Source organism: Pseudophryne corroboree, chromosome 2 (assembly GCF_028390025.1).
Source record: "Pseudophryne corroboree isolate aPseCor3 chromosome 2, aPseCor3.hap2, whole genome shotgun sequence".
In the NCBI taxonomy this organism is placed as follows: Eukaryota; Metazoa; Chordata; class Amphibia; order Anura; family Myobatrachidae; genus Pseudophryne; species Pseudophryne corroboree.
In genome coordinates this window covers 863,428,079-863,455,930 of record NC_086445.1, presented here as the reverse complement: position 1 = coordinate 863,455,930, position 27,852 = coordinate 863,428,079, and the positions used below count along the sequence as shown (strand labels likewise).

At 47.0% G+C, this 27,852-nt stretch overlaps 1 protein-coding gene across 5 annotated transcripts in view; it reads left to right on the top strand.

Moving 5' to 3' along the window:
- SPAG5 (sperm associated antigen 5) overlaps positions 1–27,852 on the top strand; it is a 417,322-nt gene that overhangs the window by 340,737 nt on the left and 48,733 nt on the right. For all 5 annotated transcript variants that reach the window (XM_063955870.1, XM_063955871.1, XM_063955872.1 and 2 more), the window contains exons 21-25: positions 4,023–4,155; positions 4,238–4,318; positions 26,060–26,203; positions 26,288–26,362; positions 27,100–27,180. In XM_063955870.1, the coding sequence (XP_063811940.1) occupies positions 4,023–4,155; positions 4,238–4,318; positions 26,060–26,203; positions 26,288–26,362; positions 27,100–27,180 (514 nt within the window). The remainder of the gene's footprint in view (positions 1–4,022; positions 4,156–4,237; positions 4,319–26,059; positions 26,204–26,287; positions 26,363–27,099; positions 27,181–27,852) is intronic.

Genomic DNA, 27,852 nt, shown 5'->3' with positions numbered 1-27,852 from the left:
AACGCCGGATCCTGATGGAAAAAGGCATTCCAGATGAAGTCATCCCTACCCTGATCAAAGCCAGGAAGGATGTAACCGCGAAACATTATCACCGCATTTGGCGAAAATATGTTGCGTGGTGTGAGGCCAAGAAGGCCCCCACAGAGGAATTTCAACTGGGTCGTTTCCTGCATTTCCTGCAAGCAGGACTGTCTATGGGCCTAAAATTAGGATCCATTAAGGTTCAGATTTCGGCCCTGTCGATCTTCTTCCAGAAAGAACTGGCTTCAGTGCCTGAAGTTCAGACGTTTGTCAAGGGGGTACTGCATATACAGCCTCCTTTTGTGCCACCAGTGGCACCTTGGGATCTCAATGTAGTTTTAGGGTTCCTAAAATCACATTGGTTTGAACCACTCACCACTGTGGAATTAAGATATCTCACATGGAAGGTGGTCATGCTGTTAGCTCTGGCGTCAGCCAGGCGTGTCTCAGAATTGGCGGCTTTGTCATATAAAAGCCCTTACCTAATTTTTCATTCAGACAGGGCAGCATTGAGGACTCGTCCTTAATTTCTCCCTAAGGTGGTTTCAGCGTTTCACATGAACCAACCTATTGTGGTGCCTGCGGCTACTAGGGACTTGGAGGACTCCAAGTTGTTGGACGTAGTCAGGGCCCTGAAAATATATGTTTCCAGGAAGGCTGGAGTCAGAAAATCTGACTCGCTGTTTATCCTGTATGCACCCAACAAGCTGGGTGCTCCTGCTTCTAAGCAGACGATTGCTCGTTGGATTTGTAGTACAATTCAGCTTGCACATTTTGTGGCAGGACTGCCACAGCCAAAATCTGTTAAAGCCCATTCCACAAGGAAAGTGGGCTCATCTTGGGCGGCTGCCCGAGGGGTCTCGGCTTTACAACTTTGCCGAGCAGCTACTTGGTCAGGGGCAAACACGTTTGCAAAATTTTACAAATTCGATACCCTGGCTGAGGAGGACCTGGAGTTCTCTCATTCGGTGCTGCAGAGTCATCCGCACTCTCCCGCCCGTTTGGGAGCTTTGATATAATCCCCATGGTCCTTACGGAAGTCCCAGCATCCACTAGGACGTCAGAGAAAATAAGAATTTACTTACCGATAATTCTATTTCTCATAGTCCGTAGTGGATGCTGGGCGCCCATCCCAAGTGCGGATTGTCTGCAATACTTGTATATAGTTATTGTTACAAAAAAATCGGGTTGTTTATTGTTGTGAGCCATCTTTTCAGAGGCTCCTACGTTTATCATACTGTTAACTGGGTTCAGATCACAGGTTTTACGGTGTGATTGGTGTGGCTGGTATGAGTCTTACCCGGGATTCAAAATCCTTCCTTATTATGTACGCTCGTCCGGGCACAGTATCCTAACTGAGGCTTGGAGGAGGGTCATAGGGGGAGGAGCCAGTGCACACCAGCTAGTCTAAAGCTTTTACTTTTGTGCCCAGTCTCCTGCGGAGCCGCTATTCCCCATGGTCCTTACGGAAGTCCCAGCATCCACTACGGACTATGAGAAATAGAATTATCGGTAAGTAAATTCTTATTTTCTCGTACTCCATAGAGGATGCTGGGCGCCCACCCAGCGCTTCATTATCCTGCAGTGGTTATTTAGTTCAGTACTGCTTAGTTCTGGGTAAGTACTGTTTTGTTACTTGGTAAGTAATCCTCTTTAGCCGTTGCTGATGTTTCAATCTAGTTAGCTTGGGTTGCCTTGTGTGTGAGCTGGTGTGAATTTCGCCACTATCTGTGTAATCCTTCTCTCAAAGGTGTCCGTCTCCTCGGGCACAGTTTCTAGACTGGGTCTGGTAGGAGGGGCATAGAGGGAGGAGCCAGCCCACACTCTCAAACTCTTAAAGTGCCAATGGCTCCTAGTGGACCTGTCTATACCCCATGGTACTAATATGGACCCCAGCATCCTCTACGGACTACGAGAAAAGGATTTACCGGTAGGTAATTAAAATCCTATTATGTGTGTTTGTGTTCATATAATAATCCAGTGCAATTTTATTGTCATGAAATAATTATCTGCATTGCAAACGTGACTGTGCCTGTATCTGCTATGTGATTTCACTGCGGTGTATTCCAGATATATCTATTACTGTATACTGTACCATGGGGACTAGGTGCATCTGGGTCCATATATAGTGCGTCACAGTATTTACCTATTACTTGTATTGTACTGTGTACTCCGTTACATAATACCGGATTTATTCGCAGGTATTGTGTACTGGGTACTCGGTCACTTGTTAACGGTTTTATTTGCAGGTATTGCACTCTGTCTAGCTTCATCGTACTAAACCGCTCTTTGTTGCATTTGTGTATAATGTTTAACATGTAGGGCAGTAGATCTGGGGACGCTCCTGCATCCTGCAGAGCATGCGCAATGGATTTACCTGAGGCTTAAGTTTTGTGTGATGGTCTGTGTGCTATGTCTCATACATCTCCTAGTCAGTCCGCAGCTACTGTAATCAATCAGGAGCCAACCTGAGCTGCGTTCTGAAACCTACTTGGTTCTCTAGTTGAACGCTTTATGCCCCCTATGGGACCACCTGTAACATTACAGTCTCTGATGTCCCCATGGTTACTCCGCTTTGGGCGGGAAAATTATGCCTCACGGATTGTAGCATATGACTCATTCCCTGGTCAGGTAAAAACCCTATTCCAGGTCACTCTCTTTTCTCTGGGTCATCTGAGCGGGCTGCTTCTTCCTCCCTATCCAATAATCTCTCTGATATTTTATCTGAAGAGAGGGGGATCATGCTGTCCTGTCAGTACCTATATTAGGTGTTCCTGACAAGAATTTTCCATTGCTAAATGATACCACTGCCCTTGTGGTTATTGGGTAACAAATCCTACAAATCACTGATAAGAGGATTCCCCTACTGTGGTTAAGCAAACTGATATGTTCACACGTCAGAGGGTAATTTAAAACTGTTACCACAATCTGACCATTAAGTGTACATCAGACAAGACTCCTGGTCTTGTCCAGCGAAGACATTCCCCCTGTCTACAACGGGCATTAGCTCAATATCCTCCCCCTGCAAAGTTATATAACAAGTAGGTAAATCACTGCTAGTGAACTCATGTGTCACCCATTGGGTGTCGTCCACTCTGCCTCTCACCACTGTCCCCTCACTGTAGGAACCGAAAGGTAAGCGTGTGGAGGGATGCCTTAAGTCTATTACTCCCTTACGGGTGTTGTACATAGACCACGATTGCATCCTCTTGAGGCTGCAAAATAGATTGATGACTGGATCAGGCATTAGAGGAAGAGCTGCCCTAGGATATATTTTATATTTTTATATATATATATATATATATATATATATATTCTATTCACATAATTCTGCCTTGTTTTTCAACTGTGCAATACATACTTAATTCTTTTAGTTCTATTCATTTGCTATTGAGTTTGCCTAATTCTCTAGGGTTGTGATATGATGCAAGTGTCTGTAATGCTAGAAATGGCTTTTAGATTGTTTTAAATCGTTTTCATTCGTAATCTGTGTTTCTGGACTTTTATAGGGTGGTATTCAAATGATATACCATGCCCAATCTCCTTTCTAAAGTGATGACCGTTATCGCAAATATTTCGCCCATAGTAATCTGGTTTAGCTGCATAAAGGGTTGGGCGCCCTCGCTACCCCGGGGGTAGCAAGCTGAAATGATGATACCATGCCCATCAGCAGAAACTAAATGGGTGTGGAAAGGGGTGAAAAGAATTGAACACCGCCCATAGGGTATATTGCATGCAAGTGACTGTTCGCCAAACCTTAGCAATAACTCACATTTGCCATTGAAATGAATGGTTCATCTGTTAATGTATTGACATTAAGTGTGTGTTCCCACATGTCTGCACAAACTGTATTGTATATATCATCTACTTGAAAATCCTACTCCAGTATACCTTTCAGCTGTGATACTCAGATTTACACAAAAGATCACTGCTCAGTTTTGATTTTATTTATTTTAATAAAAAATAATTTTATATAAATGTTCTGTTTTGTTTTGCCAAAGTGCATGCATGAAAAAAGAACTACAAAATGAAAAATTCCGACATACATCTGACATACGTAACATGCAGTTAGAGCTTGACGAGCTGAGGAGGAGAAATTGCATTTTGGATGAGAAAGTGAATAGCAAAGAAAAGGTGACAATGTGGAGCCTTTCGTCCTTCATATTTATTGTAGTTGACATTGTATTAGACACTTATACCTGCCTCTTGTTTACAGTGCATCACCCAGCTTCAGGAGGTCATAACTCAACAGGAACAGAAGATATTGCAGCAATTTAGTAAGGCGAAAGCAAGTGAGGTAAAGAGCTGTAACTGTCATATAATCTTTATGTAACATATTCTACTTTCTCCATCTGTACCCCTGGCAACTTCAAAGTTTCAGAACTTCCCTTTATGGGAACATGAGAAACATTTTATTGACACATTTCAATTACGTTTTGTATTGTTAAAGCTGTTGTCCTTAACATACAAGATTGGCCTATATAAAAAAAAATTCTGGTAGCATTTTCAAAGAAATAAATATGTAAAAGAGCATTCCTTGACAAATCTTGCTCTGTTTGAATAATAAATATGTCCTTTGTACAATATTATCCGCTGCTTCAGAATTTAGGTCCGTTGTGGTGTTCCATAGACTTAAATACAGGGAGGTGTTATTGGAATCCCTTAACATTCCCCATGTTCACAACTTACAGTATATCTGGTATCTTTATTCTTCCTTCATCCACTGGGGGACACTGGAACACTGGGGGAAAAAAGTGGTGTGAGGTGTCTGGGACACGGTTTGAACACGCTCCTCTCTCTGTCCTGGTCACCTAACCCTGTCAAGCTTTTTCTTAAGTGTCTGATGGAGCTTGGTACTTTCTGTGTCAGGCTGCCAATAGCCTGGCTGATTTTTCCTTTTACACTTATTTGTCTAATGTGATCCCTGAATCAAGGTCTTGGGTTGCCAAGGAGCCAACTCTGGCTACGGATGTCTGCCTCTCCAAGCTCCTCTTACAATCAGGCAGCATAGCCCAGACTGTGCTCCGCTGCCATAGTGGGGTAGGTTGGCTTCATTTGCAGTGACAGAAAGCAAATCGTGAAGTAGCCGACGACTGCTAACAGGGCATTGGGCTAGTGATTGCTGGCACGTCAATTCTGCTCACTCATTACAAGAAGGATGCAGGGAGAATATCTCTTTCACACTAGTCTCATGGTGGTAGGGGTCAGGGACGTGCGGTGAGCTAAATGATCAGGAGGCACTGGTTAGCACCAGAGCCAAATTTTAAATGCAATATTTGAGCCAAAGGGTGCATGTGGGCATTATACACAGGTGCAGCAGTATAAATTCCTGGAAATTTGGTGAGATTTGATCAGAGATGTGCGGAAAAGATACACAGGTATGGCACTGCCTCACCTGCCATAGACTTTTTACTCCAGAGTTTTGGCTATAAAAATGATTAGAATAATGCAAAGAAGATATTTGAAACATATATTCTTTGTATTTTTCATATACTTTATACAGTCAAAACTCTGGCACAAAGGTTAGTATGACAGGAAAGGCTCTGCCTCACCCCACCGCACGTCACTGGTAGGGGTTTGCCCTGAGTTCTCTTTGCTAGGCGGATGGATGTAGCATGCTAATTTTCCCAACTCAGGCTCTGTATTCTGTTGCAGCACAGCTCTTCCTCTCCTCCCAGGATGATTTCCTTACACTGCTGTTCTCTAACTATGGGGGATATTCAATTACCCGGAGATGCTGTTGGGTGTAATGTATCACCGGCGTGTGCCGCGGCTTATCTGGGATTTTGTTTCACCTGACCTCTGTGTTTTCGTGTGAAAATGCACTTTTTACCGGTTGATTAAATCAAATAGCCCAAACGCAAAAACCGAAGAAACATTGGGGGTTTTTACTCCCGATGTCTCATCGGGGGTAATTTAAATATCCCCCTATGTCTGGGAAGGGCAGTTCTTCCAGGGGCATTCCAGAGAAGAGCAGAGTTTTTGCCTATTGAAAATATCACCGGCAGGATGTAATGTACTAAAAAAATGTCCAAGATCGACCGGCATCCCAAACTCCATTACATCCTGCCGTACGTGTCCTATCGGAATGCTGTATGTGCAGAGTGTGAGGATGGTGGTTCTGGTTCTCTTGTGGGGTTCCCTGTGGCTGTGCATATGAAGGCTTGACTTAGTACCTTTGCTAAAACCATTGTGAAGCGGTCTTAAAAAGAAAAAAGCTTTTTAGTAGGGATCAAGGCTCTTTCTATGACTATCCCTTTCTATGACTTCCCTTTCCATGACTATAGACAGTCGCACTAGCCACAGATACCAGGGTCTTCACAAAAACGATGACTGTCTTGACTGGCCACCTGAGGACCATGAGAGTAACTCTTAGTCCATATTGGCACAATCTAATGATGAAAAGGATTGGGTTGGGAATGCCGCACAGGATTAAGTGAATTTATAATGAATAATAATAAATAAAATGTTGTCTCCGAGAAAAGCTGACGGGTTAGACAGTAGTCTAAAATTAATCACCTTCTGCCAGTAAGGATAAATATCTATGGGTAGAAAAAAATGGTGATTGTCAGCGGTGCTCCCAAAGGTCCAAACGTATTTAAGGATAGGAAGAGAAAGCTAGAAAAAAGTGACCTTGGTTGGGAGCAAACCAAGGTCACTTTTTTCTAGCTTTCTCTTCCTATCCACAATCTAATGATAAAGGTTCCTTTGCCAGAAACTCTCATGCACACTACTTAAAATGAAGGCTGCCAGGGAAAGGTGTAGAATGGAGGTTAAGTGCAGGTGGAAGCAAAAGATGTCAGGATCACTCTAACCAGAGCAGCCCATGTAGTTAAACTATCTCTAAGGGCCATTTCACACCAGCCGGTTTGTCCCTGGCTGCTTTTTGCCATGGCTGGAATTTAGTTAAATGCAGAACTGCATATGTCCTTTCACGCGGCACGGATCCGGTCTGGCTGCCGTGTTGCAGCCGGAAATATCCACTGAAAAGTCCGGGGCCGTGCTGTCCAAACAGTTCAGTGAATAACGTTGTCCAGTATATCCTTTCTCTAACGTCCTAAGTGGATGCTGGGACTCCGTAAGGACCATGGGGAATAGCGGCTCCGCAGGAGACTGGGCACAAAAGTAAAAGCTTGAACTAGCTGGTGTGCACTGGCTCCTCCCCCTATGACCCTCCTCCAAGCCTCAGTTAGATTTTTGTGCCCGAACGAGAAGGGTGCATGCTAGGTGGCTCTCCTGAGCTGCTTAGAGTAAAAGTTTATTTTAGGTTTTTTATTTTCAGTGAGTCCTGCTGGCAACAGGCTCACTGCATCGTGGGACTAAGGGGAGAAGAAACGAACTCACCTGCGTGCAGAGTGGATTGGGTTTCTTAGGCTACTGGACATTAGCTCCAGAGGGACGATCACAGGTTCAGCCTGGATGGGTCCCGGAGCCGCGCCGCCGGCCCCCTTACAGAGCCAGAAGAACGAAGAGGTCCGGTGAAATCGGCGGCAGAAGACGTTCCTGTCTTCAACTAAGGTAGCGCACAGCACTGCAGCTGTGCGCCATTGCTCTCAGCACACTTCACACTCCGGTCACTGAGGGTGCAGGGCGCTGGGGGGGAGCGCCCTGAGACGCAATAAAAACAGAAATACCTTAGGATGGCAAAAGAAATACATCACATATAGCTCCTGGGCTATATGGATGTATTTAACCCCTGCCAGTTTTCCAGAAAAAAGCGGGAGATAAGGCCGTCGTGAAGGGGCGGAGCCTATCTCCTCAGCACACAAGCGCCATTTTCCCTCACAGTTCCGCTGGAAGGACGGCTCCCTGACTCTCCCCTGCAGTCCCTACAGAATCAGGGTAAAAACGAGAGAGGGGGGGCACTATTGGCAGCTAAATTATAAACAGCAGCTATAAAAGGGAGTAACACTTATATAAGGTTATCCCTATATATATATATATATATATAGCGCTCTGGTGTGTGCTGGCAAACTCTCCCTCTGTCTCCCCAAAGGGCTAGTGGGGTCCTGTCCTCTATCAGAGCATTCCCTGTGTGTGTGCTGGGTGTCGGTACGATTGTGTCGACATGTATGAGGAGGAAAATGATGTGGAAGCAGAGCAATTGCCTGTATTAGTGATGTCACCCCCTAGGGAGTCGACACCTGACTGGATGGTTGTATTTAAAGAACTACGTGACAATGTCAGCACTTTACAAAAAACTGTTGACGACTTGAGACAGCCGACAAATCAATTAGTGCCTGTCCAGGCGTCTCAGACACCGTCAGGGGCGATAAAACGCCCGTTACCTCAGTGGGTCGACACAGACCCAGACACGGATACTGAGTCCAGTGTCGACGGTGAGGAGACAAACGTAATGTCCAGTAGGGCCACACGTTACATGATCACGGCAATGAAGGAGGCATTGAACATTTCTGACACTACAAGTACCACAAAGAAGGGTATTATGTGGGGAGTGAAAAAACTACCAGTAGCTTTTCCTGAGTCAGATGAATTAAATGAGGTGTGTGATAAAGTGTGGGTTTCCCCCGATAAAAAAGTGCTAATTTCTAATAAATTATTGGCACTATACCCTTTCCCGCCAGAGGTTAGGGCGCGTTGGGAAACACCCCCTAGAGTAGATAAAGCGCTCACACGTTTATCTAAACAAGTAGCGTTACCGTCTCCTGATACGGCCGCCCTCAAATAACCAGCGGATAGAAGGCTGGAAAATATCCTGAAGGGTATATACACACATACTGGTGTTATACTGCGACCAGCAATCGCATCAGCCTGGATGTGCAGTGCTGGAGTTGCGTGGTCGGATTCCCTGACTGAAAATATTGATACCCTGGATAGGGACAGTATATTACTAACTATAGAGCATTTGAAGGATGCATTACTATATATGCGTGATGCACAGAGGGATATTTGCACCCTGGCATCAAGAGTGAGTGCTATGTCCATTTCTGCCAGAAGAGCGCTATGGACGCGACAGTGGTCAGGGGATGCGGAGTCCAAATGACATATGGAAGTATTGCCGTTTAAAGGGGAGGAGTTATTTGGGGCCGGTCTATCGGACCTGGTGGCCACGGCAACGGCCGGAAAGTCCACCTTTTTACCCCAGGTCACCTCTCAGCAGAAAAAGACACCGTCTTTTCAAACTCAGTCCTTTCGTTCCCATAAGTACAGGCGGGCAAAAGGCCACTCATTTCTGCCCCGGGGCAGAGGAAGAGGAAAAAGACTGCACCAGGCAGCCTCTTCCCAGGAGCAGAAGCCCTCCTCTGCTTCTGCCAAGTCTTCAGCATGACGCTGGGGCTTTACAAGCGGACTCGGACACGGTGGGGGCCCGTCTCAAAAATTTCAACGCGCAGTGGGCTCACTCGCAAGTGGACCCCTGGATTCTGCAGGTAGTATCACAGGGGTACAAACTGGAATTCGAGACGTCTCCCCCTCGCCGGTTCCTGAAGTCTGCTCTACCAAAGTCTCCCTCCGACAGGGAGACAGTTTTGGAAGCCATTCACAAGCTGTATTCCCAGCAGGTGATAATCAAGGTACCTCTACTACAACAGGGAAAGGGGTATTATTCCACGCTGTTTGTGGTACCGAAGCCGGACGGCTCGGTGAGACCAATTTTAAATCTAAAATCCTTGAACACTTACATAAAGAGGTTCAAATTCAAGATGGAGTCACTCAGAGCAGTGATTGCAAACCTGGAAGAAGGGGACTATATGGTGTCTCTGGACATCAAAGATGCTTATCTCCACGTCCCAATCTACCCTTCTCACCAAGGGTACCTCAGGTTTGTAGTACAAAACTGTCATTATCAGTTTCAGACGCTGCCGTTTGGATTGTCCACGGCACCTCGGGTCTTTACCAAGGTAATGGCCGAAATGATGATTCTTCTTCGAAGAAAAGGCGTTTTAATTATCCCTTACTTGGACGATCTCCTGATAAGGGCAACGTCCAGGGAACAGTTAGAAGTCGGAGTAGCACTATCTCAGTTAGTGTTACGTCAGCACGGGTGGATTCTAAATATTCCAAAATCGCAGCTGATTCCAACGACACGTCTCCTGTTCCTAGGAATGATTCTGGACACAGTCCAGAAAAAGGTGTTTCTCCCAGAGGAGAAGGCCAGGGAGTTATCCGAGCTAGTCAGGAATCTCCTAAAACCAGGCCAGGTGTCAGTGCATCAGTGCACGAGGGTCCTGGGAAAAATGGTGGCTTCTTACGAAGCGATTCCATTCGGAAGATTCCATGCAAGAACGTTTCAGTGGGATCTTCTGGACAAATGGTCCGGATCGCATCTTCAGATGCATCAGCGGATAACCCTGTCGCCAAGGACAAGGGTGTCTCTTCTGTGGTGGCTGCAGAGTGCTCATCTACTAGAGGGCCGCAGATTCGGCATTCAGGATTGGATCCTGGTGACCACAGATGCCAGCCTGAGAGGCTGGGGAGCAGTCACACAGGGACAAAATTTCCAGGGCTTGTGGTCAAGCATGGAAACATCTCTTCATATAAACATTCTGGAACTAAGGGCCATTTACAATGCCCTAAGTCAAGCAAAACCCCTGCTTCAGGGTCAGGCGGTATTGATCCAATCGGACAACATCACGTCAGTCGCCCACGTAAACAGACAGGGCGGCACGAGAAGCAGGAGGGCGATGGCAGAAGCTGCAAGGATTCTTCGCTGGGCGGAGAATCATGTGATGGCACTGTCAGCAGTGTTCATTCCGGGAGTGGACAACTGGGAAGCGGACTTCCTCAGCAGACACGACCTTCACCCGGGGGAGTGGGGACTTCATCCAGAAGTCTTCCAAGAGATGGTAAACCGTTGGGAAAAACCAAAGGTGGACATGATGGCGTCCCGTCTCAACAAAAAACTAGACGGATATTGCGCCAGGTCAAGGGACCCTCAGGCAATAGCGGTGGACGCTCTGGTAACACCATGGGTGTACCAGTCAGTGTATGTGTTCCCTCCTCTGCCTCTCATACCAAAAGTACTGAGAATCATAAAAAGGAGAGGAGTAAGAACTATACTCGTGGTTCCGGATTGGCCAAGAAGGACTTGGTACCCGGAACTTCAAGAGATGCTCACGGAGGACCCGTGGCCTCTACCTCTAAGAAAGGACCTGCTCCAGCAGGGACCTTGTCTGTTCCAAGACTTACCGCGGCTGCGTTTGACGGCATGGCGGTTGAACGCCGGATCCTGAAGGAAAAAGGCATTCCAGAAGAAGTCATCCCTACCCTGATAAAGGCCAGGAAGGATGTAACCGCGAAACATTATCACCGCATTTGGCGAAAATATGTTGCGTGGTGTGAGGCCAAAGAGGCCCCTACAGAGGAATTTCAACTGGGTCGCTTCCTACATTTCCTGCAAACAGGACTGTCTATGGGCCTAAAATTAGGGTCCATTAAGGTTCAAATTTCGGCCCTGTCGATTTTCTTCCAAAAAGAACTGGCTTCAGTGCCTGAAGTCCAGACGTTTGTCAAAGGGGTACTGCATATACAGCCTCCTTTTGTGCCCCCGGTGGCACCTTGGGATCTCAATGTGGTTTTGGGGTTCCTAAAATCACATTGGTTTGAACCACTCACCACTGTGGAATTAAAATATCTCACATGGAAGGTGGTAATGCTGTTAGCCCTGGCTTCAGCCAGGCGTGTCTCAGAATTGGCGGCTTTATCTTATAAAAGCCCTTACCTGATTTTTCACACGGATAGGGCAGAATTGAGGACTCGTCCTCAATTTCTCCCAAAGGTGGTTTCAGCGTTTCACGTGAACCAGCCTATTGTGGTGCCTGCGGCTACTAGGGACTTGGAGGACTCCAAGTTACTGGACGTAGTCAGGGCCCTGAAAATATATATTTCCAGGACGGCTGGAGTCAGGAAATCTGACTCGCTGTTTATCCTGTATGCACCCAACAAGCTGGGTGCTCCTGCTTCTAAGCAGACTATTGCTCGTTGGATTTGTAGTACAATTCAGCTTGCACATTCTGTGGCAGGCCTGCCACAGCCAAAATCTGTAAATGCCCACTCCACAAGGAAGGTGGGCTCATCTTGGGCGGCTGCCCGAGGGGTCTCGGCTTTACAACTTTGCCGAGCAGCTACTTGGTCAGGGGCAAACACGTTTGCTAAATTCTACAAATTTGATACCCTGGCTGAGGAGGACCTGGAGTTCTCTCATTCGGTGCTGCAGAGTCATCCGCACTCTCCCGCCCGTTTGGGAGCTTTGGTATAATCCCCATGGTCCTTACGGAGTCCCAGCATCCACTTAGGACGTTAGAGAAAATAAGAATTTACTTACCGATAATTCTATTTCTCATAGTCCGTAGTGGATGCTGGGCGCCCATCCCAAGTGCGGATTGTCTGCAATACTTGAATATAGTTATTGTTACAAAATTCAGGTTATTATTGTTGTGAGCCATCTTTTCAGAGGCTCCTTCGTTTATCATACTGTTAACTGGGTTCAGATCACAGGTTGTACGGTGTGATTGGTGTGGCTGGTATGAGTCTTACCCGGGATTCAATATCCTTCCTTATTATGTACGCTCGTCCGGGCACAGTATCCTAACTGAGGCTTGGAGGAGGGTCATAGGGGGAGGAGCCAGTGCACACCAGCTAGTTCAAGCTTTTACTTTTGTGCCCAGTCTCCTGCGGAGCCGCTATTCCCCATGGTCCTTACGGAGTCCCAGCATCCACTACGGACTATGAGAAATAGAATTATCGGTAAGTAAATTCTTATTTTCACACACATGGTTTGTTTTTTCAGTGGCTGCTGCGAGCTTCTGCAGCTGTACTCCGCCCCCAAACATGACCGCAAATGTACACATGACAACTTTAGTGGGGTTAGAAAAGATGGCAGAAATAAATATGGAAAGGCTAATAAGATTAACAGAGGACAGACCTGTTTTGTCCAGCTTTTTTAAAACGACAGCATTAAAACCGGCTAAAAGCATGTGAAAGGCACTGCCGGCTGGCAAAAAAACTGCAAGCTTTTGTCCCTCTTTTTGCTGTCCGGTCAAAACCGACGTGTGTGAAACAGGCCTAAGGCAACAGTCCGTGTGCGACTTGGCCTACAAAGATGTGATCGTTTGATCTAGAACTGGATACCCAACCTGCGGTGCCACAGTACCTAGTTTGGGAACCACTAATGCCGTTAATTCCCTTTTTATCTTGTGCTAGCGCACTGTTCTACAGTATGTACAACAGGAAAAAATGACCAGCAGATGCTTGCCATTGTAGAACATACACGCATTGAAAGGGTCTAATTCATTTAGCTTTCCTAGTCCGATACACTTATGTTTAAGACAAGTTTTTCTTTATACAGGTTGAGTCTCCCTTATCCAAAATGCTTGGGACCAGAAGTATTTTGGATATCAGATTTTTCCGTATTTTGGAATAATTGCATACCATAATGAGATATCATGGTGATGGGACCCAAGTCTAAGCACAGAATGCATTTATGTTACATATACACCTTATACACACAGCCTGAAGGTCATTTTAGCCAATATTTTTTATAACTTTGTGCATTAAACAAAGTGTGTGTACCTTCACACAATTCATTTATGTTTCATATACACCTTATACACACTGCCTGAAGGTCATTTAATACAATATTATTAATAACTTTGTGTATTAAACAAAGGGTGTGTACATTGAGCCATCAAAAAACAAAGGTTTCACTATCTCACTCTACCTCAAAAAAGTCCGTATTTCAGAATATTCCGTATTTCGGAATATTTGGATATGGGATACTCAACCTGTTATTGCGATCTGAGTTTAATATATTGTGTATCAGTTAGTGCACACTTCCAGACGTAGCTTCTTTTCTCCTTTTTTGTATTCTAAAAGCACTGCCACGCTCTAATATACATGTGAACTGATCATGGCCTTTATTAAGTCTCTGAAACAAGATTATTCCAGATTGTATTTCTTGTCTTGAATTAAGATTCATCACATTTCATGCACATATGTGGCTTTGTCCAACCCAGGTCTCATTTCAGTCTAAAACGTGACTTTAGACTGTGTACCACTAGGGGGCTGACCCTGTGGCAGGAACTGGTGTGCTGTTGCGGTAGGGGCACATGCATACAATCGTAGTGGGTGTGCTATCGCAGCCAAAGTACAGTAAGGACGTGGTGTGGGCGTGTAGTCGCAAAGGGACTGATTCAGCATGGATCACAAAAGCAAAATCTTTTATGGGCATGTTATTTCTCTAAGTGGATGCTGGGGACTCCGTAAGGACCATGGGGAATAGCGGCTCCGCAGGAGACTGGGCACATCTAAAGAAAGCTTTAGGACTATCTGGTGTGCACTGGCTCCTCCCCCTATGACCCTCCTCCAAGCCTCAGTTAGATCTTTGTGCCCGAACGAGAAGGGTGCACACTAGGGGCTCTCCTGAGCTTCTTAGTGAAAGTTTTAGTTTAGGTTTTTTATTTTCAGTGAGACCTGCTGGCAACAGGCTCACTGCATCGAGGGACTAAGGGGAGAAGAAGCGAACTCACCTGCGTGCAGAGTGGATTGGGCTTCTTAGGCTACTGGACATTATCTCCAGAGGGACGATCACAGGCCCAGCCATGGATGGGTCCCAGAGCCGCGCCGCCGGCCCCCTTACAGAGCCAGAAGGCAGAAGAGGTCCGGAAAATCGGCGGCAGAAGACGTCCTGTCTTCAACAAGGTAGCGCACAGCACTGCAGCTGTGCGCCATTGCTCCTCAGCACACTTCGGTCACTGAGGGTGCAGGGCGCTAGGGGGGGGCGCCCTGAGCAGCAATAAAAACACCTTGGCTGGCGAAAATACATCACATATAGCCCCCAGGGCTATATGGATGAATTTTAACCCCTGCCAGAATCCATAAAAAAGCAGGAGAAAAGTCCGCGAAAAAGGGGCGGAGCCTATCTCCTCAGCACACTGGCGCCATTTTCCCTCACAGCTCCGTTGGAGGGAAGCTCCCCTGGCTCTCCCCTGCAGTCACTACACTACAGAAAGGGTTAAAAAAAGAGAGGGGGGGCACTAATTACGCGCAGTATTAAAGATACAGCAGCTATAAGGGGAAAAACACTTATATAAGGTTATCCCTGTATATATATATATAGCGCTCTGGTGTGTGCTGGCAAACTCTCCCTCTGTCTCCCCAAAGGGCTAGTGGGGTCCTGTCCTCTATCAGAGCATTCCCTGTGTGTGTGCTGTATGTCGGTACTTTTGTGTCGACATGTATGAGGAGAAAAATGATGTGGAGACGGAGCAGATTGCCTGTAATAGTGATGTCACCCCCTAGGGGGTCGACACCTGAGTGGATTAACTGTTGGAAGGAATTACGTGACAGTGTCAGCTCTGTATAAAAGACAGTGGTTGACATGAGACAGCCGGCTACTCAGCTTGTGCCTGTCCAGACGTCTCATAGGCCGTCATGGGCTCTAAAGCGCCCGTTACCTCAGATGGCAGATATAGACGCCGACACGGATACTGACTCCAGTGTCGACGGTGAAGAGACAAATGTGACTTCCAGTAGGGCCACACGTTACATGATTGAGGCAATGAAAAATGTTTTACACATTTCTGATAATACGAGTACCACCAAAAAGGGGTATTATGTTCGGTGAGGAAAAACTACCTGTAGTTTTCCTGAATCTGAGAAATTAAATGAGGTGTGTGATGATGCGTGGTTTTCCCCCGATAACAACTGATAATTTCTAAAATGTTATTGGCATTATATCCTTTCCCGCCAGAGGTTAGGGTGCGTTGGGAAACACCCCCTAGGGTGGATAAAGCGCTCACACGCTTGTAAGGGCTCTACCCTCTCCTGAGATGGCCGCCCTTAAGGATCCTGCTGATAGAAAGCAGGAGGGTATCCTAAAATTTATTTACACACATACTGGTGTTATACTGCGACCAGCAATCGCCTCAGCCTGGATGTGCAGTGCTGGGTCGACGTGGTCGGATTCCCTGACTGAAAATATTGATACCCTAGATAGGGACAGTATATTTTGGCCTATAGAGCATTTGAAAGATGCAATTCTATATATGCGTGATGCACAGCGGAATATTTGCCGACTGGCATCAAGTCTAAGTGCGTTGTCCATTTCTACCAGTAGAGAGTTATGGACACGTCAGTGGTCAGGTGATGCGTATTCCAAACGGCATTTGGAAGTATTGCCTTAGTAAGGGGAGGAGTTATTTGGGGTCGGTCTTTCAGACCTGGTGGCCACGGCAACAGCTGGGAAATCCACGTTTGTACCCCAGGTCGCCTCTCAACATGAGAAGACGCCGTATTATCAGGCGCAGTCTTTTCGTGGACAAGCGGGCAAAAGGTTCCTCATTTCTGCCCCGTGACAGAGGGAGAGGAAAAAGGCTGCAGAAATCAGCCAGTTCCCAGGAACAGAAACCCTCTCCCGCCTCTGCCAAGCCCTCAGTATGACGCTGGGGCTTTACAAGCAGAATCAGGCACGGTGGGGGGCCCGTCTCAATGAATTTCAGCGCGCAGTGGGCTCACTCGCAAGTAGACCCCTGGATCCTTCAGGTGATATCTCAGGGGTACAAATTAGAATTCGAGACGTCTCCCCCTCGCCGTTTCCTAAAGTCGGCTTTACCGATGTCTCCTTCTGACAGGGAGACAGTTTTGGAAGCCATTCACAAGCTGTATTCCCAGCAGGTGATAATCAAGGTACCCCTCCTGCAACAGGGAACGGGGTATTATTCCACACTGTTGTGGTACCGAAGCCGGACGGCTCGGTGAGACCGATTCTAAATCTAAAATCTTTGAACACTTACATACAGAGGTTCAAATTCAAGATTGAGTCACTCAGAGCAGTGATTGCGAACCTGGAAGAAGGGGACTACATGATGTCTCGGGACATCAAGGATGCTTACCTTCATGTCAAAATTTACCCTTCTCACCAAGGGTACCTCAGGTTTATGGTACAGAACTGTCACTATCAGTTCAGACGCTGCCGTATGGATGGTCCACGGCACCCCGGGTCTTTACCAAGGTAATGGCCGAAATGATGATATTCCTTCGAAGGAAGGGAATTTAGTTATCCCTTACTTGGACGATTCCCTGATAAGGGTAAGATCCAGGGAACAGTTGGAGGTCGGTGTAGCACTATCTCAGGTAGTGTTGCGGCAGCACGATTGGATTCTCAATATTCCAAAATCGCAGCTGGTTCCGACGACTTGTCTTCTGTTCCTAGGGATGATCCTGGACACAGTCCAGAAAAAGGTGTTTCTCCCGGAGGAGAAAGCCAGGGAGTTATCCGAGCTAGTCAGGAACCTCCTAAAACCGAGCCAAGTCTCAGTGCATCAATGCACAAGGGTTCTGGGTAAAATGGTGGCTTCCTACGAAGCAATCCCATTCGGCAGATTCCACGCAAGAACTTTCCAGTGGGACCTGCTGGACAAATGGTCCGGGTCGCATCTTCAGATGCATCAGCGGATAACCCTGTCACCAAGGACAAGGGTGTCCCTCCTGTGGTGGTTGCAGAGTGCTCATCTTCTAGAGGGCCGCAGATTCGGCATTCAGGGCTGGGTCCTGGTGACCACGGATGCCAGCCTGCGAGGCTGGGGAGCAGTCACACAGGGAAGGAATATCCAGGGCTTATGGTCAAGCCTGGAGACATCACTTCACATAAATATCTGCTTCAAGGTCAGCCGGTGTTGATCCAGTCGGACAACATCACGGCAGTCACCCACGTAAACAGACAGGGTGGCACAAGAAGCAGGAGGGCAATGGCAGAAGCTGCAAGGATTCTTCGCTGGGCGGAAAATCATGTGATAGCACTGTCAGCAGTATTCATTCCGGGAGTGGACAACTGGGAAGCAGACTTCCTCAGCACGACCTCCACCCGGGAGAGTGGGGACTTCACCCAGAAGTCTTCCACATGATTATAAACCGTTGGGAAAAACTCGACAGGTATTGCGCCAGGTCGAGGGACCCTCAGGCAATAGCTGTAGATGCTCTGGTAACACCGTGGGTGTACCAGTCAGTGTATGTGTTCCCTCCTCTGCCTCTCATACCCAAGGTACTGAGATTGATAAGATGGAGAGGAGTAAGCACTATATTCGTGGCTCCGGATTGGCCAAGAAGGACTTGGTAACCGGAACTTCAAGAGATGCTCACGGAGGATCCGTGGCCTCTACCTCTAAGAAGGGACCTGCTCCAGCAAGGACCCTGTCTGTTCCAAGACTTACCGCGGCTGCGTTTGACGGCATGGCGGTTGAACGCCGGATCCTGAAGGAAAAAAGGCATCCCGGATGAAGTCATCCCTATCCTGATCAAAGCCAGGAAGGATGTAACCGCAAAACATTATCACCGCATTTGGCGAAAATATGTTGCGTGGTGCGAGGCCAGTAAGGCCCGACGGAGCAAATTCAACTGGGTCGATTCCTACATTTCCTGCAAACAGGAGTGTCTATGGGCCTGAAATTGGGGTCCATTAAGGTTCAAATTTCGGCCCTGTCAATTTTCTTCCAAAAAGAACTAGCTTCAGTCCCTGAAGTTCAGACGTTTGTAAAAGGGGTACTGCATATACAGCCTCCTTTCGTGCTTCCAGTGGCACTTTGGGATCTCAATGTAGTTTTTGGGTTCCAAAAGTCACATTGGTTTGAACCACTTAAATCTGTGGAGTTAAAATATCTCACATGGAAAGTGGTCATGCTGTTGGCCCTGGCCTGGGTCAGGCGCGTGTCAGAATTGGCGGCTTTATCCTGTAAAAGCCCTTATCTGATTTTCCATTCGGACAGGGCGGAATTGAGGACTCGTCCTCAGTTTCTCCCTAAGGTGGTTTCAGCGTTTCACCTGAACCAACCTATTGTGGTGCCTGCGGCTACTAGGGACTTGGAGGACTCCAAGTTGCTAGACGTTGTCAGGGCCCTGAAAATATATGTTTCCAGGACGGCTGGAGTCAGGAAATCTGACTCGCTGTTTATCCTGTATGCACCCAACAAGCTGGGTGCTCCTGCTTCTAAGCAGACTATTGCTCGTTGGATTTGTAGTACAATTCAGCTTGCACATTCTGTGGCAGGCCTACCACAGCCAAAAATCTGTAAATGCCCACTCCACAAGGAAGGTGGGCTCATCTTGGGCGGCTGCCCGAGGGGTCTCGGCTTTACAACTTTGCCGAGCAGCTACTTGGTCAGGAGCAAATACGTTTGTAAAATTCTACAAAATTGATACCCTGGCTGAGGAGGACCTGGAGTTCTCTCATTTGGTGCTGCAGAGTCATCCGCACTCTCCCGCCCGTTTGGGAGCTTTGGTATAATCCCCATGGTCCTTACGGAGTCCCCAGCATCCACTTAGGACGTTAGAGAAAATAAGAATTTACTTACCGATAATTCTATTTCTCGTAGTCCGTAGTGGATGCTGGGCGCCCATCCCAAGTGCGGATTGTCTGCAATACTGGTACATAGTTATTGTTACCAAAAAATCGGGTTATTGCTGTAGTGAGCCATCTTTTCTAGAGGCTCCTCTGTTATCATGCTGTTAACTGGGTTCAGATCACAAGTTGTACGATGTGATTGGTGTGGCTGGTATGAGTCTTACCCGGGATTCAAAATCCTTCCTTATTGTGTACGCTCGTCCGGGCACCGTATCCTAACTGAGGCTTGGAGGAGGGTCATAGGGGGAGGAGCCAGTGCACACCAGATAGTCCTAAAGCTTTCTTAAGATGTGCCCAGTCTCCTGCGGAGCCGCTATTCCCCATGGTCCTTACGGAGTCCCCAGCATCCACTACGGACTACGAGAAATAGAATTATCGGTAAGTAAATTCTTATTTTTGTTTCTGTGCAGGGTAAATACTGGCTGCTTTATTTTTACACTGCAATTTAGATTTCAGTTTGAACATGCCTCACCATATTTTACTCTCTCTGCACATATTATATCTGCCCCACCTGCAGTGCACATGGTTTTGCCCATTAGAGAAAGATTTTGCTTTTGCGATCCATGCTGAATCAGGCCCAAAGTTAGACCAACATGACTGAAAAGTCTCAAATGCAGCCTCCTTTAGGGGTCTGAGTTGCATGTACTGTGACCCTGGTGTAAGGAGCAGATCCAGTTGCAGGTGGTAAATTTGAAAAACCCTGTGGCGTGGAGTATTTCCCGCAGCCACAGGGTTTTGCTATTCAATTAGGGGACAAATTGTGTGTGCATGTGACCCGTCCTGTCCAGCATCTCCCCCGAGTTTTTGTGTGAGTATGATGCAAGATTGTTCCGGAATTCGCAGTATGTAATAGGATGTGAGTTTATCTGAAATGCGCATCCATGCCAATTTTATCCTTTCTCTGACGTCCTAGTGGATGCTGGGACTTCCGTAAGGACCATGGGGAATAGCGGCTCCGCAGGAGACTGGGCACAAAAAGTAAAAGCTTTAGACTAGCTGGTGTGCACTGGCTCCTCCCCCTATGACCCTCCTCCAAGCCTCAGTTAGATTTTTGTGCCCGAACGAGAAGGGTGCATGCTAGGTGGCTCTCCTGAGCTGCTTAGAAGTAAAAGTTTAAATAGGTTTTTTATTTTCAGTGAGTCCTGCTGGCAACAGGCTCACTGCATCGTGGGACTAAGGGGAGAAGAAGCGAACTCACCTGCGTGCAGAGTGGATTGGGCTTCTTGGCTACTGGACATTAGCTCCAGAGGGACGATCACAGGTTCAGCCTGGATGGGTCCCGGAGCCGCGCCGCCGGCCCCTTTACAGAGCCAGAAGAGCGAAGAGGTCCGGAGAAATCGGCGGCAGAAGACGGTCCTGTCTTCAGATAAGGTAGCGCACAGCACTGCAGCTGTGCGCCATTGCTCTCAGCACACTTCACACTCCAGTCACTGAGGGTGCAGGGCGCTAGGGGGGAGCACCCTGAGACGCAATAAAACATGTTTAAACCTTATATGGCTAAAGAAATACATCACATATAGCTCCTGGGCTATATGGATGCATTTCACCCCTGCCAGTTTTCCTAAAAAAAGCGGGAGAAAAGGCCGCCGTGAAGGGGCGGAGCCTATCTCCTCAGCACACAAGCGCCATTTTCCCTCACAGTTCCGCTGGAAGGAAGGCTCCCAGACTCTCCCCTGCAGTCCTGCTACAGAATCAGGGTAAAACAAGAGAGGGGGGGCACTATTGGCAGCTAATATAAAACAGCAGCTATAAAGGGAGTAACACTTACATAAGGTTATCCCTGTATATATATAGCGCTCTGGTGTGTGCTGGCAAACTCTCCCTCTGTCTCCCCAAAGGGCTCGTGGGGTCCTGTCCTCTTTCAGAGCATTCCCTGTGTGTGTGCTGGGTGTCGGTACGATTGTGTCGACATGTATGAGGAGGAAAATGATGTGGAAGCAGTGCAATTGCCTGTGTTAGTGATGTCACCCCCTAGGGAGTCGACACCTGACTGGATGGTCGTATTTAAAGAATTACGTGACAGTGTCAGCACTTTGCAAAAAACTGTTGACGACATGAGACAGCCGGCAAATCAATTAGTGCCTGTTCAGGCGTCTCAGACACCGTCGGGGGCGCTAAAACGCCCGTTACCTCAGATGGTCGACCCAGACACGGATACTGAATCCAGTGTCGACGGTGAGGAGACAAACGTAATGTCCAGTAGGGCCACACGTTACATGATCACGGCAATGAAGGAGGCATTGAATATTTCTGACACTACAAGTACCACAAAAAAGGGTATTATGTGGGGTGTGAAAAAACTACCAGTAGTTTTTCCTGAATCAGATGAATTAAATGAGGTGTGTGATAAAGCGTGGTTTTCCCCCGATAAAAAACTGCTGATTTCTAACAAATTATTGGCACTATACCCTTTCCCGCCAGAGGTTAGGGCGCGTTGGGAAACACCCCCTAGGGTAGATAAGGCGCTCACACGCTTATCAAAACAAGTGGCGTTACCGTCTCCCGATACGGCCGCCCTTAAGGAACCAGCTGATAGAAGGCTGGAAAATATCCTAAAAGGTATATACACACATACTGGTGTTATACTGCGACCAGCAATCGCCTCAGCCTGGATGTGCAGTGCTGGAGTGGCTTGGTCGGATTCCCTGACTGAAAATATTGATACCCTGGATAGGGACAGTATATTATTAACTATAGAGCATTTAAAGGATGCATTACTATATATGCGAGATGCACAGAGGGATATTTGCACCCTGGCATCTAGAGTGAGTGCGATGTCCATTTCTGCCAGAAGAGCGTTATGGACCCGACAGTGGTCAGGTGATGCGGATTCCAAACGACAAGTCCTTTCGTTCCCATAAGGGCAAGCGGGCAAAAGGCCACTCATTTCTGCCCCTGGGCAGAGGAAGGGGAAAAAGACTGCACCAGGCAGCCTCTTCCCAGGAGCAGAAGCCCTCCCCCGCTTCTGCCAAGTCTTCAGCATGACGCTGGGGCCTTACAAGCGGACTCAGGCACGGTGGGGGGCCGTCTCAAGAATTTCAGCGCGCAGTGGGCTCACTCGCAAGTGGACCCCTGGATCCTGCAGGTAGTATCACAGGGGTACAAATTGGAATTCGAGACGTCTCCCCCTCGCCGGTTCCTGAAGTCTGCTCTACCAACGTCTCCCTCCGACAGGGAGGCTTTAGTGGAAGCTATTCACAAGCTGTATTCCCAGCAGGTGATAATCAAGGTACCCCTCCTACAACAGGGAAAGGGGTATTATTCCACGCTGTTTGTGGTACCGAAGCCAGACGGCTTGGTGAGACCAATTTTAAATCTAAAATCCTTGAACACTTACATAAAAAGGTTCAAATTCAAGATGGAGTCACTCAGAGCAGTGATAGCGAACCTGGAAGAAGGGGACTATATGGTGTCTCTGGACATCAAAGATGCTTATCTCCATGTCCCAATCTACCCTTCTCACCAAGGGTACCTCAGGTTTGTGGTACAAAACTGTCATTATCGGTTTCAGACGCTGCCGTTTGGATTGTCCACGGGTCTTTACCAAGGTAATGGCCGAAATGATGATTCTTCTTCGAAGAAAAGGCGTCTTAATTATCCCTTACTTGGACGATCTCCTGATAAGGGCAAGGTCCAGGGAACAGTTAGAGGTCGGAGTAGCACTATCTCAGGTAGTGCTACGTCAGCACGGGTGGATCCTAAATATCCCAAAATCACAGCTGATTCCAACAACACGTCTACTGTTCCTGGGGATGATTCTGGACACAGTCCAGAAAAAGGTTTTTCTCCCGGAGGAGAAGGCCAGGGAGTTATCCGAGCTAGTCAGGAAACTCCTAAAACCAGGCCAAGTGTCAGTGCATCAATGCACGAGAGTCCTGGGAAAAATGGTGGCTTCTTACGAAGCGATTCCATTCGGAAGATTCCATGCAAGAACTTTTCAGTGGGATCTGCTGGACAAATGGTCCGGATCGCATCTTCAGATGCATCAGCGGATAACCCTATCTCCAAGGACAAGGGTGTCTCTCCTGTGGTGGTTACAGAGTGCTCATCTTCTAGAGGGCCGCAGATTCGGCATTCAGGATTGGATGCTGGTGACCACCGATGCCAGCCTGAGAGGCTGGGGAGCAGTCACACAGGGAAGAAATTTCCAGGGCTTGTGGTCAAGCATGGAAACGTCTCTTCACATAAATATCCTGGAACTAAGGGCCATTTACAATGCCCTAAGTCAAGCAAGGCCTCTGCTTCAGGGTCAGTCGGTATTGATCCAATCGGACAACATCACGGCAGTCGCCCACGTCAACAGACAGGGCGGCACAAGAAGCAGGAGGGCAATGGCAGAAGCTGCAAGGATTCTTCGCTGGGCGGAAAATCATGTGGTGGCACTGTCAGCAGTGTTCATTCCGGGAGTGGACAACTGGGAAGCAGACTTCCTCAGCAGACACGACCTCCACCCGGGGGAGTGGGGACTTCACCCAGAAGTCTTTCAAGTGATTGTAAACCGTTGGGAAAAACCAAAGGTGGACATGATGGCGTCCCGTCTCAACAAAAAACTGGACAGATATTGCGCCAGGTCAAGGGACCCTCAGGCAATAGCGGTGGACGCTCTGGTAACACCGTGGGTGTACCAGTCGGTGTATGTGTTCCCTCCTCTGCCTCTCATTCCAAAAGTACTGAGAATCATAAGAAGGAGAGGAGTGAAGACTATACTCGTGGCTCCGGATTGGCCAAGAAGAACTTGGTACCCGGAACTGCAAGAGATGCTCACGGAGGACCCGTGGCCTCTACCTCTAAGAAAGGACCTGCTCCAGCAGGGACCTTGTCTGTTCCAAGACTTACCGCGGCTGCGTTTGACGGCATGGCGGTTGAACGCCGGATCCTGATGGAAAAAGGCATTCCAGATGAAGTCATCCCTACCCTGATCAAAGCCAGGAAGGATGTAACTGCGAAACATTATCACCGCATTTGGCGAAAATATGTTTCCTGGTGTGAGGCTAAGAAGGCCCCCACAGAGGAATTTCAACTGGGTCGTTTCCTGCATTTCCTGCAAGCAGGACTGTCTATGGGCCTAAAATTAGGATCCATTAAGGTTCGAATTTCGGCCCTGTCGATCTTCTTCCAGAAAGAACTGGCTTTATTGCCTGAAGTTCAGACGTTTGTCAAGGGGGTACTGCATATACAACCTCCTTTTGTGCCACCAGTGGCACCTTGGGATCTCAATGTAGTTTTAGGGTTCCTAAAATCACATTGGTTTGAACCACTCACCACTGTGGAATTAAAATATCTCACATGGAAGGTGGTCATGCTGTTAGCTCTGGCGTCAGCCAGGCGTGTCTCAGAAATGGCGGCTTTGTCATATAAAAGCCCTTACCTAATTTTTCATTCAGACAGGGCAGAATTGAGGACTCGTCCTCAATTTCTCCCTAAGGTGGTTTCAGCGTTTCACATGAACCAACCTATTGTGGTGCCTGCGGCTACTAGGGACTTGGAGGACTCCAAGTTGTTGGACGTAGTCAGGGCCCTGAAAATATATGTTTCCAGGACGGCTGGAGTCAGAAAATCTGACTCGCTGTTTATCCTGTATGCACCCAACAAGCTGGGTGCTCCTGCTTCTAAGCAGACGATTGCTCGTTGGATTTGTAGTACAATTCAGCTTGCACATTCTGTGGCAGGACTGCCACAGCCAAAATCTGTTAAAGCCCATTCCACAAGAAAAGTGGGCTCATCTTGGGCGGCTGCCCGAGGGGTCTCGGCTTTACAACTTTGCCGAGCAGCTACTTGGTCAGGGGCAAACACGTTTGCAAAATTTACAAATTCGATACCCTGGCTGAGGAGGACCTGGAGTTCTCTCATTCGGTGCTGCAGAGTCATCCGCACTCTCCCGCCCGTTTGGGAGCTTTGGTATAATCCCCATGGTCCTTACGGAAGTCCCAGCATCCACTAGGACGTCAGAGAAAATAAGAATTTACTTACCGATAATTCTATTTCTCATAGTCCGTAGTGGATGCTGGGCGCCCATCCCAAGTGCGGATTGTCTGCAATACTTGTATATAGTTATTGTTACAAAAAATCGGGTTGTTTATTGTTGTGAGCCATCTTTTCAGAGGCTCCTACGTTTATCATACTGTTAACTGGGTTCAGATCACAGGTTGTACAGTGTGATTGGTGTGGCTGGTATGAGTCTTACCCGGGATTCAAAATCCTTCCTTATTATGTACGCTCGTCCGGGCACAGTATCCTAACTGAGGCTTGGAGGAGGGTCATAGGGGGAGGAGCCAGTGCACACCAGCTAGTCTAAAGCTTTTACTTTTTGTGCCCAGTCTCCTGCGGAGCCGCTATTCCCCATGGTCCTTACGGAAGTCCCAGCATCCACTACGGACTATGAGAAATAGAATTATCGGTAAGTAAATTCTTATTTTTGTTACCGCAGGAAAGCTTGCAAGTTGTAATGCGAGTTTCGTTACAAGGTGTGTACTTGACAGAAGCCTGCACAGATCTGTGAGATCCATGCAGGCTTCTGTGTGTTAAAAGTTAATGAAAGTGTGGGGGGGAAAAATGTTCCCCTCCAAAAACCAGTTATAAGGTATATTTTGACTAAATTTTCAGTTCATGCTAATTTCTTGCTCTTCCTTAATGACTTGTGCACTATCCCTTTGTTTTTATGTGTGTGATGACTTCTTCTTTTAGGCGCTTATTGAGGAGAATGAAAAGTTACAGCTGTCACTGAAATTATGTGAAAATGAGGTGCAGGTACTGAAAGCGGAGCTAGCACAGAGCCCAGCTGACGCTGCAAGAAACTGGATTCAGGAGAAACTTCTGCTACACAAGGAGGTAAGGCTGGTGTTCTGTGACTGATTATACTACTGTATGTCTGAAGTTACCGTTTGTTTACATATGTTATTTTGTTTTCCTCAGTTGGCGACACTGAAACTAAAACTTGTTGACACTGATTGTGCAAAGTCTGAAACAGTCCAGCGACTAATGAGACATGTAAGTTCCTTTTTACTCTGTAAATGTGCAACACCAGCGCTACAGGGAATACAGTTGTTGTTGTGTATGGTTTAAAACTATCATAAAGTACCATATGAGATTGTGACTGCAAGTTATTTTCATTAGGTCTGCTCCACTAGAGATGAAGATGGTTTGGGTGCTGTGTTTTGTACGGTGTGTGGAAGGTAGAGATTGAGGGACAGTAAATCAGAATTGGGTTGCAATGGTAAAGCTTGCTGCCTCACAGCGAAGTCTTGGGTTTGATTCTCACCAAGGCCCTATTTCTCTTACAGCAAGGCTGTGTGACACTGGACCATGGGATTGCTAGATGTGGCTGGAGCTTGACACTTAATGTAATCTGCAGCTTTAAACCCAATTCCTCCCCCACCTCCCTTCTTCTTGCGTCCCCTTGATTCCAGTCTTCTTTAGGTGCCTCATAGAGTAGGGCACGTTTTGGGGGCAGCTATGCAGCCTTTACTGTAGATAGATAGTTTTTACTTTTATGCTAACTTTTTTTTTTATTCTTTTTTTATTTAATCTTTGTTTGTTCTTAAACTGCATTCAGCATTAATGTAGAGACTGCAGGGAGCCCAGGACTGGCTAATACCTTGTCAGTGCCTGGGAGTGGGGGGTTTTAACAGCTCTCTGCGGCGGGTGTTCTTCCCAGGGCTGAGAGCTATGGGGGTAATTCAGAGTGATCCTATTTTATTTTCTCTCTCTATTTTATCTCTTTGTAGATTGATATTCTGACAACAAATCTCCATCACTCAGAGGCAGAAGTGCATAAACTAGATAACATCATTGAGAAAATACGAATGGTAAGCTAAAGGATACAGATAAAATTCCCTAAAGTTAGCAGATTATGTTTCTATAAAGACCCTAAAAACATTCAGAACCCTAAACTATAAAAAAAAATACTATATCGCTATAATGAATGACTGACACAGAAGGATTGCAGTCCTGCTTTCTACCACCCCCTTCTGGTTTTCAAAACCAGAAATTGGAGTATTTAAGTCTAGCATCCAATTCATGTTTGGATATTTGCAGATTTTCTGTTTTGCTCTGTCGAGTTACTTGGAAATCCAGTAGAGCTTTTCATTGTCACGATTAAGGTTTTGAATGGGAGAACTTACATTCGTTTTCAGAACGCTTCTACATAGATGTTCACGTCATTCAGATGCCCCCAGCAGTGATACTGCTTCAATTGAGTAAATTGTTGGGGGTAAATGTACTAGGGTGCGAGAAGCCAGGAGTGCAGGAATACCTGTATTTTTAAAGCCGCAATCATTTACAAGATAAAACTAACCTGGTTAGTTTACCCCTTGGTGTGTAATACTCCTTTCAGATATAGGGGGTAATACCAAGTTGATCGCAGCAGGAAATTTTTTAGCAGTTGGGCAAAACCATGTGCACTGCAGGGGGGGCAGATATAACATTTGCAGAGAGAGTTAGATTTGGGTGGGTTATTTTGTTTCTGTGCAGGGTAAATA